The 14,883-nt window shown below is 45.2% G+C and overlaps 1 protein-coding gene across 1 annotated transcript in view; it reads left to right on the top strand.

Annotated features, from left to right (window-relative positions):
- The window catches only part of LOC147701200 (sialoadhesin-like), a 272,501-nt gene that overhangs the window by 92,255 nt on the left and 165,363 nt on the right, over window positions 1-14,883 (top strand). The window contains exon 3 of the mRNA XM_086929319.1: window positions 7,499-7,870. Coding sequence (XP_086785445.1) covers window positions 7,499-7,870 — 372 coding nt within the window. The remainder of the gene's footprint in view (window positions 1-7,498; window positions 7,871-14,883) is intronic.

Below are 14,883 nucleotides of genomic sequence, written 5' to 3'. Positions count from 1 at the left end.
AGAACTCGGTTTAGCTGTAATTTCTCATGTCAAAAATAACCTCAAAGTTACATTGCTGTTGTCTCATGCATGTTGCGTTCATTCTGGCTCCAAGGACACCTGCTGACAGCTGAGAAGAAAAATTCTCCCGTCTGGAGTCTCCGAGCTCTACACAGAGGTGGTTTTTTCTGTCAGTGACTTGTTATGTTATGTTATCGTGTCTTGTATAGAGCAACGGCTTCCCCAGTAAAGGGGCATCCCAGAGTTTCCTGCCATTTTTTTTGTTTGGACTCAATAGTTTAAGGAAGAGACCAACCAAACCCCTAAGTTTTTTACTGCCTGTTTTAGGGAAGGGGGTTTACCTAGGCTGGCTGGCCACCAGAGATCACTCCACAGACCATGGTTCCTACCTACTAACAGTACCTCTGACTTGTTGGAATTTAGTTGGAGTCAGTTGCTGTTCATCCACTCTGCCACTGCTGCAAGGTCGCCCTGAATCTTAAGGGCCTCCTGCTCGGTGTTATTAGAGAGTGCCACCACCAACTGAGTATTTTCAGCCTACCTCTAAAGGTTGAATATAGATACTGAATAACAGAGGACTAAGGGAGGAGCCCTGTGGCACCCCTTGTTTAACTGGATATTTGCCAGTAGCAAACGGGGGCATTTACCGCAAATGACCTGTCATGGAGGAATGAGGCAAGCCACTCCAGAGAAGTCTCAGCAGTATATCATGAGACACCATATCAAACGCGGCGCTCAGGTCTATCAGAATCAACGCTGACATTTGACCCTCATCCACTGCTGACCAGAGATGCTCTGTAACAGCTAGGAGAGCTGACTCCATGCAGTGGCCTGGCCTGAAGCAATTCTGGGAGGGGTCCAGTATGTTATTCGCAGCCAGAAAATCCAACAGAAGGGAGTTCACTTAACCCACTGTGATCTTTGCTGCCAGGGAAGCAAGGAAATAGGGCGGTATTTTTCTGGTTTGGCTGGGTCGAGCGCAGGTTTCTTAAATAACGGAATTACTTTAGCCTATTTCCAGGCCCTGGGCACACTGGATGTGCTAGGGACCCATTTATCACCTGATTCGAGGAAGGTAAGATTGTCGACAACACGTTCTCGAATTGGTGTAGTTTAAGCGGGTCAGCAGGAGATCCCAACTTGATCCTACTGCAAAGAGCTAACAGCTGGACAAACAGGATCGCCGTAAAAGTATGAAAGATATTAACCTGTTGACAGCAGCATGCCACCGGCACGTTACTATGTGCGGTCGGGAAGGACCTGTAGATGTTATCCACCTTTTTCTCAAAAAAAGATGGCCAGGCCCTCGCACTGTTTATTAGACTTAATGGTCGACCCAGCCATGATTTGCTGAGATTGCAAGCTAGCAAGTATAGAAAAAGTACTTTTAGAGGGATTAGCGCTCTCGCGGATTTAGTTGAAAATAAAAACTGCACGTGTCTGATATATGGCCTTGTTTTTCCGTTTGATAGCTGCCCGATAGGTATCTTTAGCGGTCAACCTGAAGTCTCTTCTCCATATCCACTCTAATGTCTTACAACCCTTACGCATATCAGCGAGTTCAGTCTTGAACCATGGTCGTGATTTAGTTTTACGATTGACTGAGAGTTTCATAGGGATTAAGCCATCTAATGGATGCTCTATGCACTCAGAGAATACCCTATGTGCCTCGTTAGAATCCTCCTGCGAATTTGGACAAGTACCCACGAGGCAAGCAACCAACTGATCACAGTTCAATTTACACCACGGCCGTTTCAAAGAGTTTGACTGACCCTCAGTCAGAGTGGGAGTAACATCGTATAGAGACACTGAGACCAGAAAATGGTCCGTCCATCCCATCCTAAGCGGTGCATGCATTATAATTTTAGATATGTTAGAAAAAACTGGGTCCAATAGGTGACCTGCAATATGGGTTGGGCCTGAGACCAGCTGCATCAGTTGACAGGCTGCAAGGTCTGCCACGAAATTCACCAGATCTGTGTCCTCAAAATTATCTAAATGGAGGTTCAAATCCCCCAAAATTGTAAAGTTGGTGGTATTAACTGCTAATATGATGACCGTATCTACAAGAGCTTCCCTAAAACCTAGGGAAGAACCCTGGGGGGCGATATACTAGGAGCCAAGACATAGTGTAATTCGGGCTCAACGTGACCTTAAAGTGGGCGCTCTCACAACCGGTAACCATCTGTTTAGTAAACAGGCATGGGTAGCATGATTTAAAAATAATCACTATACCCCAACCCCTACTTGCTCCATTAAGCGAAAGAATGCTATAACCTGTAGGGAGCGCGAGGCCAGGTTCAGCAGTAATGGCATCAGAAAGATATGTCTCAGTAAGAAAGAGAACGTCTGGAGAAGCCTCCTCTAGCAAGTCAAAAACATCAGCATGATGTTTAGCTAAAGAGCGGCAGTTGAGGCTAAATATGCTAGTGTACTTGCTGGATCTGGGAAGGTGGCGGTAAGAGGGAGGAGTAAGTGTAGCTTGAAAACCACATTGAAGACAACTAAAGGGGCCCTCAGTAGCAAGCCCACCGACCTGCCCACAGTCACTCCCCAAATTCCTAAATTTCCACAAATCCTCCCGTGTATAGGTTACCTTATAGGTCTGTTTTTATGCTGTCAGTAATCACTGCCAAAAGAAAGACTAGTCCGCCCCCTTCCAAAATGGCCCCCTCTGTACGTGCCACCAGAAGTTAGGGAAGCGGGGGACAGGATCGCCACGAGCTCCCTCCACACAAACAGCACAAGCTGCGGTGGACCAGGGAGGCGAGCGACTGAAGGTAAGTGAGTATTTTTTTTTAAATATGACCACAACACTGCACATTTATTTAAAAGCACCATTAGATGCGGAAAATAATCTGCCCCTCTCATCTTCTCTTACCTGATTGATTCTGAATACTCCTCCTTGATCACTTGCACTGTTCTTTCCTTGACAAATGTATGTTTTATATTTTTACCCTCAGGTTTACTGAAAAAGTGTTTATCATATTTCCTGGAAATTTCCATACTTTGATGTACTGGCATGGCTTGTTGCAAAAGAGGTTTCTTTGTGTGCACAGGTTAAAACTGCCCTTCCTACAACAATGTTTAAACATTCTTTGATTGGAGGACACTCTTTGAAACTCTTTGTGTCGTTGTAGTGCCTGCATCTTCCTTCACCTCTGTTTCTTGCCCCTTCACATCTTTATGTCTTATTGTTCCGAAATTCCTGAATTTCTTCCTCCTCTTCAATTAGTTTTCCTGAATATTTAGTCAAATTATTTATTATCTTGCTGCAAAGTGTTTGTATAGTTGATAATGTTGGTTGTTGTGGAATGGTCTTTTGAGGTGTTAAACATCTACCTTGTTGTGTTTTCCTTTGTTGTGATGCATGTTTTGATCTTGTGATGTGTGACATGGCGTTGAGCGGTGCAGAAAAGTGTTATAAGTTTGTTTTTTTGTGGATGTCATATTATAGTATGTGCAGGAAGGTGGCGTTTTTAGTTACCCTGTAAGGTAATGCCAATCACACTCATACAAGTGTTACCAGGTGTCGTAATGTTGGGTTACCCAATAATACTGCACATAGTAATGCTGCCTGCTTCTCCAGTCACCCTTTTCTTCTGCTAAGAACCAGTAGAATTTGTGAGCGGAAAAAGGATGTGGAAACCATAGTGTAACTGGCCTTCTAATTCCAGGACCATCGTGGTATTCCCCATTCCCTCTTTCTAACTTTCAATCACCAGTAATTGACGCGGTAGTGCAACCCGATAGTGGAAATGCCTTGCCCAGTATCAGCTTACCTATTTTAGTTATAATTGGACCTTTAATAGTGTTGACTTGTGGTTTATAATAATAATAGTTAGGGATCCCAGTTTTCTGTTTTTACTGATTTTTTAAAGATAAATACAGACTGAAACAATTTATTTTCCTGTCTGTATTTATTTTTAAATACAGAAAAATAGGGAAAATAGGTCTTCTTTGGATGACTTTTTCTACTGTCAGTCATGAGTGCCAGGTCAGTAGGAGTACTGATGGAGAGGAAGGGGAAATGAAAAAAGACCATTGATTTCCCAATTAAGTGCAGATCTACAGTTAATTATGCTATTCTACAATGCAAGTGTTTTCAGATAGCGCTATTGCACTGTATACTGCTAAAACCTTTTGGGCATACAAATGAGAGTATACATTTATCAGTAAAATAAATGTTGAAAATACCCATTGAAGCTTCATTTATACAGAAAACACACAAAAAATGGATAAATGCAGAAAAAATTAGCAAAAAATAAATATGGATAAATGCAGACGGAAATGTCGAAAAAATAAATACCATAAAACCGGGAGCCCTAATAATAATCCATATTTGTAAAGCGCGAGCCATCACCCGATATGGCAGAGTTATTCAAACTGTGGGGCGCACCCCCATCTCAGGGGGGGCGCGCTCTCCACCAGAAAATGTATTTCACCTTTCATTGTTTCCCACGGGGAGAGGCAGAGTGGAGCTGCAGGGGCACTAAGAAGGGGTGAAGACCATCAACGCCTGATTAACATGTAAACGGTCTTTAAAAGACCTGTGAAGCACTCGGGTGCGGCTGTGTGTCTGCGAAGCTGAAGCTGTTTCATCCCTGGCTGCCACCCAGAGACGCAGGAGGGGTGTGGGGGTGGGGGGGAGAGAAGCCTTTCAAGTCCAATGGCCTGTTCTTGGCTCATGTTCTCTCCCGCCGCTGCCAGAAATAGCACGATAAATCCTACGTGTTTCACTTCCAGACACAATCGATGAGCAGCCCTAGAGGTAATAATTTTTTAATACACCAGTTTTGCTGATTGCACGTATTGTAAATATCTGCGAAATCATTCACGGGCTGCTGGCAGCATAAAAAATAATGAAGACGCAGTGAAGGCACCACGGAAAAAGCGTCCCCTTCTCCAGAGTCCTTGCAATACTTGTCTAACAGCGTAACCAGTAAAATGAAAACATTTAGAGAGATTTTCGGGCTCCTTGTAGAAACCGCGCCCTTTCCGGTAGAAATTAATAAGGGTACAATTAAGGATCCAGATCTGTCCATAGAACGGGAGGGCAGGGGCATCATACCCGGCCTGGCATTTACACCCAGGCTTTGCTGACATCCAGAGGGAACTGGGACATTTAAAGGCAAGCCAGAGGAGGCAGGAGATGAAACACATAAAAGGATCTGGGATTAGAACGATGCATAGAGTGAAAGAAAGTGTAGGAAGGAGAATGAGAGGAAGAGGGAGAAGCAGAGGAGGAAGGAGAGTGGAAGAGGGAGAAGCAGAATGGAGAACGAGAAAACATGGGAGGGGAAGGGGATGAACTAGGCCTTAGAAGTGAGGAGAGGTATATACTGAAAGGTGAGAAAAAGAAGGCGGGCAGAGGAAGAGAGAGGTTAGGAGGTATGAAAAAAATGGTGGAAGTAGGAGGAAGAGGGAGATAGGAAGTGAGTGTGGAACAGAAGGGAGTGAAAAGAGAAAGGAAGAGATAGAAAGCGAAATGGGAAAGAAGAAGCGTAAAATTGGGCAACAAAATGGAGGGAAAGGGAATGAGAGAAGATGAGAGTGTGTGTGAGGGAGAGAGAAAGAGGAAAAGAGTGCAAGTGAACGAGAATAAGTGAAAACAAGAACGTGAGTATGTTATTTATGTATTTATTGTTTTGCAAAGTGTTTAACAGTGGTCTTTTTGTCACTTACAGTAACATATGGACCGCCTGGGCTCACCATAGCGCGCTTAGGTAGAAAAAACATAAGTATGAGAAACACATTTTCCCCAACATATGCTTATTTGCACTTTTCTGCAGATGGATTGAGAAAAGGTTGAAATTAGAATCTTTTGTGAAAATAAATGTCAATTTCCTTTCAGAAGGGCTTTTAAAATGTGCCAGGATTTTCTGCAGGTTATTTCGTTCACCTGATCCCAGAAATCCTGACCACTACTATTGCCCCAAAGAAGACACCTGCCTCAATCCCAGGTCCAGGGAACAGGGACATCTTAAGGATTTTGGGGGGCCATATTCAGAACAGCTTTGAATTTATGATCCAGTTTCAACTCTTTCATGCCCTCTTCGGTCCGGTCACTGACCGTGCACTGGCACACTGGTCCAAATACTAAATGTGTTGACATTTCATATTCAGTGATAGTGACGTGTGTATTCAATATTGTAGCACAGCGGCAGCTCACTAATATTACTGCAAATAATCTCTGTGACACCCTCCCATTTCTTGTGTGTGCAGTGCGGTTTTGTTCTAAAATAAACTTTTTTCATGTGTGTTGCATGAAACTTAAACACATTTGTCTGCAAAATGTCTTTAGTAGACTCTCACACATCACCACAGTAAAAACAAATTAAAGGAAAATGCTATTTAAAACAATCTGTTGAAGAATGTTTCAAGATAGTCAGGGTAAGACTCTCTCCAGAACAGAGCTGGCTCTATCAGGGGTCCCCCATAAAGGCTGGGGCCCTGGGCCAGAGCCCACGATGCCTATGTCTTAAAACGTCTCTGCCAGGGAAGACACCTGCTACAACCTGTGTATTAAATAAACTGCTTACCTCAATGCCTGGCCGAGGGTATCAAGCCCTTTTTCATGGAAAGAGAAACTGTGATAGGATGTGCAGTGCAGGAATGGGGAGTTTTTTCTGGGAGGTGAGAATGGGGCAGTGCTGCTTAGGATGGCCAGAGTTGAAATTGTTTTTTTTTAATGCCATTGGACAGTGCTTCTCAGTGGAGAGCATAGTCTTTGAATGGTACTCATGTTATTGACCACAGAAGTTTCTTTGAGGAGGCTTTGCAAGAATTAAGTGGAGAACCTGTAACAATTTGCACACATTTTATCTTGAAATATTTAGTTTTGGACTGTGTAGTAAGCCTCTGTCATTTCACCACACCAACTCGCAAACCTGCAGTTTTCTAAACACTCTTACTGTGTTTAACATTATTAGCCAGATATGGACTGGGAAATGCAGATGACCCTCGTTTATGTAGAATACCAGGTTCCAGAATTTTTTGTCAAGTGGTGGGGGGGCCCGACATCTAAATAAATTCACCTGGGGGGGCTCAACCTAAAAAAGTTTGAAGACCTCTCCGTTAGGGTCTCTAGGCGCTGGGGGCCGTCGGGAAGATTAAGCAAGCTATTGCCCAGACTAACATGGTTCTGGGCTAATCTCCAGTCACCCTGGCCGCGGCGCCACACCTCTCCCTCGAGGTGTGTCGGGTGATGGATCGTGTAATAAGTTGTTTTTGGGGTGTCAATGAGTATCTTCCTGTTCCTTGGTTTAGAGTATGAAAGCTATATGATATGAAATTGCTAAATTGGTTTAGGAAAGGTCTGGCCATTTCCTGCTGCCTCCAATCTCGTTCATCAAGTTTTTCCCACGTGGTTGCTTCCCTGTTTTGAAATGAAAGCGGAAGCCAACAGTGATCATTCTCACTGTACATGTGTATGTGTGTGCGTGTGTGTTACAGTGTGATAGAGTGATCACACCTTCTCTCTTCCTTTTGTCTGCAGTGTTTCTTTGCCAGACAGTCCGGATGGAGCAGTTGTTCTTTCTGCCACGTGAGATCTCGGCGCTCGAGGGGTCCTGCCTGGTGATTCCCTGCAGTTTCAAAGCTTCACTTCGTCTATGGGTCAGAGGGGTGCCATTCACCTGGCGCCTGTGGAGCCATCAAGGGTGTGTGTTTGGCACGTGCCTAGTGATTTACGACAAAAAGGATTCAACAAAGGTGTCACCTCGGTATAAAGGACGCGCTCTTCTCGTGGGTGATTTGCAAGACCGGAACTGCGACCTACAGATAAACAATGTCACTAGAGAAGATGCTAATAGATATCTGCCACTGAGTGAATATACTTATGACAGCAGCCTTACTGTTACAGTTTTCGGTAAGTGTTCTGCAGCCGGCTATTGTGAAAACTGGAATGTTTTGAATAGAAACTCCGCAGCACTTTTTGACTTGTGCGTCTCTTGGGTCTGATTCACAAAAAGGTGTAGATTTACAGACATACAGAGTAGCGAAGCAAGGATGCTGGGTCCTTGTGCAAGCAAGGAAAATAGACCTTCATCTGCTACTTGGGTAGAATAAATAAGGCCCTATTGGGGTTTACTGGGCCCCTGAGACATATAGACCCTGGTGCCACAAGGCCTGATGCACCCTTGGTTGCTACACCTCAGCCCATACACAACTTTTTATGAATACCTGGCAGAAACAAATGCAGCCTTTTCATCCTTAAACAGATTTTAAGCAGCACCTAGCTTTGTGTATTGCCCCCTTGTTGCTGCCTTCCAGAAGGTGTGGGGCCATAACACAACTAACCAGCTTCTGTAAGGACTGTAGTGAAGACAGCATGAGAACAGAGAGCTGGAGACTGTTACCGTGTATGATGTGCAGCAAACTAGGAAAGTGGCAAACTAGAAAAGACGACAAGTCCCCTTGTATCTTGGGCGGATACAGAAATCTGTTTTACCACGAGCCACGACTGGGCACAATAGTCTAGGTTGTCGGTACATTGTAAGTGATCTGCGGATGTTTGTGTTACAATTGTTGTGATGGGAATATTCCCTGCATTGCTGAAGGGAGAGTCATGTTTGTCTCAGCACACACTAGAATCATATAACAGTTTTACTCTTCAACACTGCGATGTTCCACGAGACAATTTTAAGCAAAGCTTCCTGGTTTATAGGCTGAATTTGTACAGACTCCCTCGGGATTAACCCTGGTTGCATACCGCCCGCTGTAGGGGGCTCTCTAACTGGGGAACCCAGGGACGACGTATCCACCCCTTTACCGGCCTTCTGGCCATCCCTGACCGTATCCAGAGCATTCACTCCATGGAGTACATTCTCTATCCCAAGACATACACATGGTGCTGTATCACTATCCACAACTACACCAACCACTGCTCTGCCATCCACTAAGTGGTCCCTCGCACAGCTAAAAAGGCTTCCATATGAATCCCTGCCCGTCGAATGGGTCACTATATTACCACCAGTAGGGTTAATAAGTCAGTCCACCCCCTCTAAGCCTATAAGTGGCTCAAATCAATTTATCAAGGGGAAATAATGCTCCACCCAGTCAAAAGGATTTTCACCATAAGGTCTCCCTCTACGAAAATAGTGTAAAGGGTAGGATGGACCATGATTCACATGGGCATAAAAGTAGTTTAGGACTAGCGATTGGATGTCTCCCACTCTCCCAAACCTTAGTTCTCTACGAATATACTCAACAACACGGGGATCTCTAAAATTCATGATGACACAATCACCCTCTAGATCCTTAATACTACGACCCACCCAACTCACCCTCCTCACATTGAGTATCTCTGTGTTGGAAGAGGGAGGGAGTGTTCTGTTCTTATTAAGCCAGTAGATGACTTTGTTTTTCAACTCCCTGAATGATTCTACTTTCTCAGCCCCAATTCCAGGTACTCCCACCAGTATAATCGTGTATGGTGCTGACTCAGGGGGAAGGTTTACACAGGGGAGCCGCTGTTTGGTACCCTCACTTCCCAGGAAAGTATGCCCGTTTGGCTAACTATCTACTGGCTGTACACACGGTACAGACTGCGTTCTAGCCGCCACCCCTACCCCCATGCCCCTGTTCCTAGTGGAGCCTGGTGGTTTGCTCTCTACAGGGCGCTTCTCCATACTAGGTTGGGCAGGTTGGTTAACGGACCTATCAGTAATAACTGGTTGGGCAGCCCTAGTACAACCACTGGACCCTGGTGCTTTGGAAACAGGGATTACGGCCTTATGGCCCTCCATGACTTTCGCAAGCATATCAAGCTTGCTGGTATTCACAGTAACTAACTTTTCGAGCTGATCGAGTTTGGAGTTAATCCTTCTCGTTTTCTCCAATAGGGGTAGCATCAGGGATTTAACTAGTTTTTCCATTTTTCCTAAAAACCCCTCATTAGTGCTACATTGGAGAGATAATTGATTAAGGCCTGGGGAGGTAATAGATGGGCTAGGGGACTGAACTGTAAGGTGTGGGGCAGAATTTCGGTTTATATTTTTTGAAATTTTGGCAGGGCCATCCTTCTGAGAACCACCCCCTCTTTTCCTTTTGCTAGTATTAGATTCAGCTATAGGATTTTTGCTCGCTGATACCACCGGAATTTGCACTTTAGAAGGGGGTCTATGTGGCGAGGGCGATTTGGAAACTCTACAACGCGAGGCACTAGAAACAGAACTAATTGTTGTTGAACATAGTGAGGAACAAGCCATTGTATTGTCAGGCTCTACCAGCGGGGGACTAGGTCTTGGACTCGGGGCGACTAAAGAATTTGTTAGTCTAAGTTGTTCGGGAGTGACTGCTGACCCAATAATACCTAATGATGAGCGCTTCCCCGTTAGAAGATCTAGGGACAAGTGTTTCTCAGTAAGGGCTATTTCTTTTTCTAACACCACTGTCGCCCGTTTGATGAATTGGTCTATAGTTCCAGTAACCACCCCACTAGTAGTAGAAAGAGTAACATTTCGACCCTTCCTAGAGCGTAGTGCCATTGTAACTAATATCCAAAGGACACTAACACGAGGGAAGATACGAAAAATGTACACAAGAAAATTAGTAAAATATAACTGTGGGGAATAGTGACCTGAAATACAATCAACAAGACTTTACCCGAACCCAAAATTAAGGAGGGAGGCCCAGCCGGGCCTCGGACCGCCTCAGACGGTCCTGGCCTTGTCCCGGGCTTCGCCCGGGCTCGTCCCGTGATGCGCGCGAGAAGCTTAAATATATAGATCAGGTGGAGGGTTAATCTGGGGAAGAGGCATCAGCTGGAAACAAACAGGGGATGCTGGTCCTCGCAGTCCCTTGAGCCTGTGTCCGCGCTGGAGCAGTCCAAGTAAAATCAAACACCTCTGGCAGTAAAAAATACAGGTGTCCCAGCACAAGCCAAGGGTCGAATAGCAGGAAGCAGGCAACGAGCGGCTCCCGCGGAGCAGAGGCCGCGAGGCATTTTGTAGTTGCTGGCAGGCGGCGGGCTAATCAGGGGAAGAGGCACAAGCTGGAAACTAACAGGGGATGCTGGTCCTCACAGTCCCTTGAGCCCGTGTTCGCGCTGGAGCAGTCCAAGTAAAATCAAACACCTCCAGCAGTAAACAACACAGGTGTCCAAGCACAAGCCAAGGGTCGAATAGCAGGAAGCAGGCAATGAGTGGCACCCTTAGGGTGTTACATGAAAGCTACATTTGAGTGAAGAGACCCATTCAGGGCAAAACAGGTATTTGTCTGCTTGTGTCTCGGTTCAGAGAGGGTCTGGCTTGATAGTTTGGGCTGGACTGTTCCTATTGGAGCATGGTCGACACTCATTTGCAGATGGCTCGGTCCAAACTGAGGTAGCATGGTAGGCAAAAGAATAGTGTGATGGAATGCTACCACAACAATTGACTGTGGTTATACTTATGGCTATCATTCCTCCCATACAGTGGCGGCTGTCAACTACGGAAAGTAGAGGGAAGGGGAAAATGACATTAAATAAATAAAAGATAAAGTTGTGTTAAATATTAAACAAACATAAAAAGATAAAGTTACTTACCATGCAGCACATGTCCTCCTCACTCTGGTCCTCTTCTTCTTTCGTCATTTCAAGGGCCACAGCCAACTCACTTAACCAATATAGGCACTTCTCTCAATCCAGCCTGGGAGAAGTTCCAGGATTGGAGGGAGCGGCCTCTATCAGCGCTCCTGAGGGCATTGGAGGCCTGTACTTGCTCTCAAATCAGCTGGTTTAAAACAGCTGGATTGAGAGGCTTAAAGTGTGTATGTCTGGCAGGCCATCGCAAGACGGCTCGCCAAAGGGACATGCGCACTTTAAACTGAAGTGCCCAGGCATAGACCCTCCTCCCTGCCTCCGCCATCCTGACACTTGGTTCGAGGGGGAGGTGGGGGGTAGGGAAAAGGATGAAAAATAAAATGCTAATGAATTAACTTCATTACCATTTTCTTTTTCCGACTCTGGGAGCATTTTAGTAGGGCGTTGCACCTCTGCTACAATGGAGGAACCGACCCTAATTTTGTGTGTTTGATAAAGCTTAAAGGGTTGGCATTAGGATGGTGCAACCAGTACAGCTGCACCTTGCATTGATATCGGGAGGGAGGGGGTTGTTGTGTTAAAAAATATCTTATGGGTCTAAAAGCTCATGCGGCAGCGTTCCTTCGGTGTCCTTCAATTTTTGACAACAATAAAAATGTCAATGATACCTCTGGTTATTAATGTTCCTACTGGAAAGAGATTAGAGTTTTGTCTAGTATCAGTTTTGATTCATCCTAAAGTAGTTCAGAAGGTTAATGTGTCTGCTGCAAAGAATGTGTACCATGCAGATCGCAGAACTGAGTGTGAGTGAACTTTGAGTAATACTATAAAAAAATGAAATGTACGTCAGAGAGGCGGTATAGAGAAATGTGGTGCACTGTTGGAGCTGACAGAGAGGGAATTAGTGGAGAAGGAGGTCATTGCGGGCACCAAAAAGATTGCCATACTGGGGGCCACCACGGCCAAAGCCAGCCCTGTAGCAACATTTACGGGAAGCGCTCTAACACCAAAAAATGAGGTTGCCCAGAGGCTTGTCAGGCATCTTAGGCTATGGATGGGACTTCTCAGGGCCTGGGAAATCTGTCTGATGGTTGGTGCACCTCCCTCTATCCATCCGCAAGCCACCACTGATTTCATTATTAATTCTGTATCTGTAATCCCTAAACAAACCTCTCAGTTTCTAATACTCCCCATGTCGCCCCTTTTTTTTTCGAAATCAACAAGTCTCCAGTATGTTCCTATCACAGCCAACAAGATAGTTAATTAAGTAACAATGTACCTTGTAACTACCATCTGCCCTCAGCGGTAACGTAATTACAGGTGTGGAAAGATTGCAAAATTAGTCAGTGAAACTCATAATGGGCAATAAGTCAGATAATGCTCACAACTGACATGACTGAATCCTTTGTGTTCTGGTCACAAATTTACCAGTAGGGCCAAATGAGCCTCCCATCCTTCCAAAGCCAGGTAAATGAATGCCATAAAATTTGATTATAACAGCACTTATGATTTGTAGCAGTTAAAAATGGCCAAAGAATAAAACCACTGTATGAAATCCAATGTATTTCCTTAATGCTTCCCTTCTCTCTTCTTTTCCTCTTTGCCTTTCTTTCCACCTTCAACCAAACATTTTCTTATAACCACCATTCGCTTGTGGTTTCTTGCCTTCTCCCACCTTTACACTGCAATAACTGCCTGTATTGGTTACAGCACCCTTGTTCCACCCCGATACAAGTGCCTGTTCATATTATGGATTTTATGGATCAGACGAAAAAAACACAAACATATCCTGGATTAGTGAAAGCCAATGCCCTTGTGTGGACTCTAGGGACACGTCTTGAATGGGCAGTTAAACATAGCAGATTGCTGGTCCTTCAAAGAAGGCATGATTGATCTGGGAATGAATATATCTGCTATTAAAATACTATGAACATTTTAAAAATCCACCAGAAAGACACCTACTTTGGAGTTGATGACAGGCTGAATGAAGTCTGACTGAAAGATTTAAAATTCGGCACCTACATTTTTGTTTAACTTATTGGGTAAGGGAGAGCAAGGGCAACTTCTGATTTATAAGGTTGGACACTTTAAAAAAGATGCAGCAATAAACCTAGTGGTGCTAGGTGCCACCATAAAGGATTATGTCATTCAATGCAGTTCATAGTTTTTTTTTATCTGAGTAGGGCTGACTCATTTCATCATCCTTTTGAAGTTGATAAATGAAAAAGGGCTTTCCTTGGCAATAACACCTATTAATTAAGCACCAATTAGTTTGTATTGTTCTGTATATAAATGGCCACATTTGTTACTGTTATTGTGAAGTCACTGTAATGTATCTAGTTCTCAAGGTTCAAATGCTGTATATTGGCCATAGGGATTTTGGGGTTGTAGCAGGCCTCCCTTCATGCGGGCCCTCCGAATAGGTCCAGAGGGGGTACCCGGGTCCCCCCTTTCAGGCCAGGCACAGTATGGCAGGCACCATGGGGTGCCCACCACAGGGTGCAGGCTTTTCCCCACCCACCCCTTTTTGCTATTGGAACCTATGTACGCGTATGGTATACAGGCTCCCAAAGATTGCAATGGGAGTCCAAGCCAACCGAGTCCATCACTATACTGATGCATTGGAATATTTTGCTCTGACTCGAGGGGCACAATTTGCTAGGAAAGCCCTCCAGGTCCAAGTCGTACAGAGGGCTTTCCTAGTGAGATCGTAATCTGCCCCATGATGATTCATAGAGTTCTTGGAACCTTGCATTACCTATCCAGAACGACTCGGACGCTTGATCTGGGCAACCAAGCCCCTTCGGGACACGGAGACGCCGCATTCACGCCGCCCACCGCCAGGAGAGTCATCCAGCCATTGCTCCTGTTGCATGGGACTACCACTCCCAGAGTCCCTAGCGGCACAGGCGGGGAAACGCCCCAAACACCACGCAAGCACGCCGGGAGGTGCTCTTAACCAGGAAAGGGCTCCAGCGGCGTGGGACGCGCTCGGGCGTGCCCGGGCCAAGGGTGGGCCTGTTCGCGCCCGTCGTAGCCAGGAGGAGACTGGGCTGGGCCACGTCCCTTTAATTTTCCTTTTCTCGCTGATTGGAGAGGACTCACTGGTGGACTTGGTCAGTGACTTTCCTTTTGTGGTGCATATATTCTTAATTCTGGATTATTACTCTTGTGTTTATAAACTAAGTAATCCATTTGTAACAGGTGTAAGACAAGGCGTGGGTTATTGCTACAAAATGAAATCTGGCGGGCCAGAGGGCAGGCGGTGGGGTGGCAGGCACATTGGACACTTTTTTAATTAGGGCAGAATCAGTGCTACAGCACGTGATACAGCTCACGGAAAAAAGACTTTCTTTAGG

This window comes from Lissotriton vulgaris, chromosome 7, assembly GCF_964263255.1.
Source record: "Lissotriton vulgaris chromosome 7, aLisVul1.2, whole genome shotgun sequence".
In the NCBI taxonomy this organism is placed as follows: domain Eukaryota; kingdom Metazoa; phylum Chordata; class Amphibia; order Caudata; family Salamandridae; genus Lissotriton; species Lissotriton vulgaris.
The sequence above is the reverse complement of the archived record's forward strand: the minus strand, read 5'-3'. Positions and strand labels throughout refer to the sequence as shown.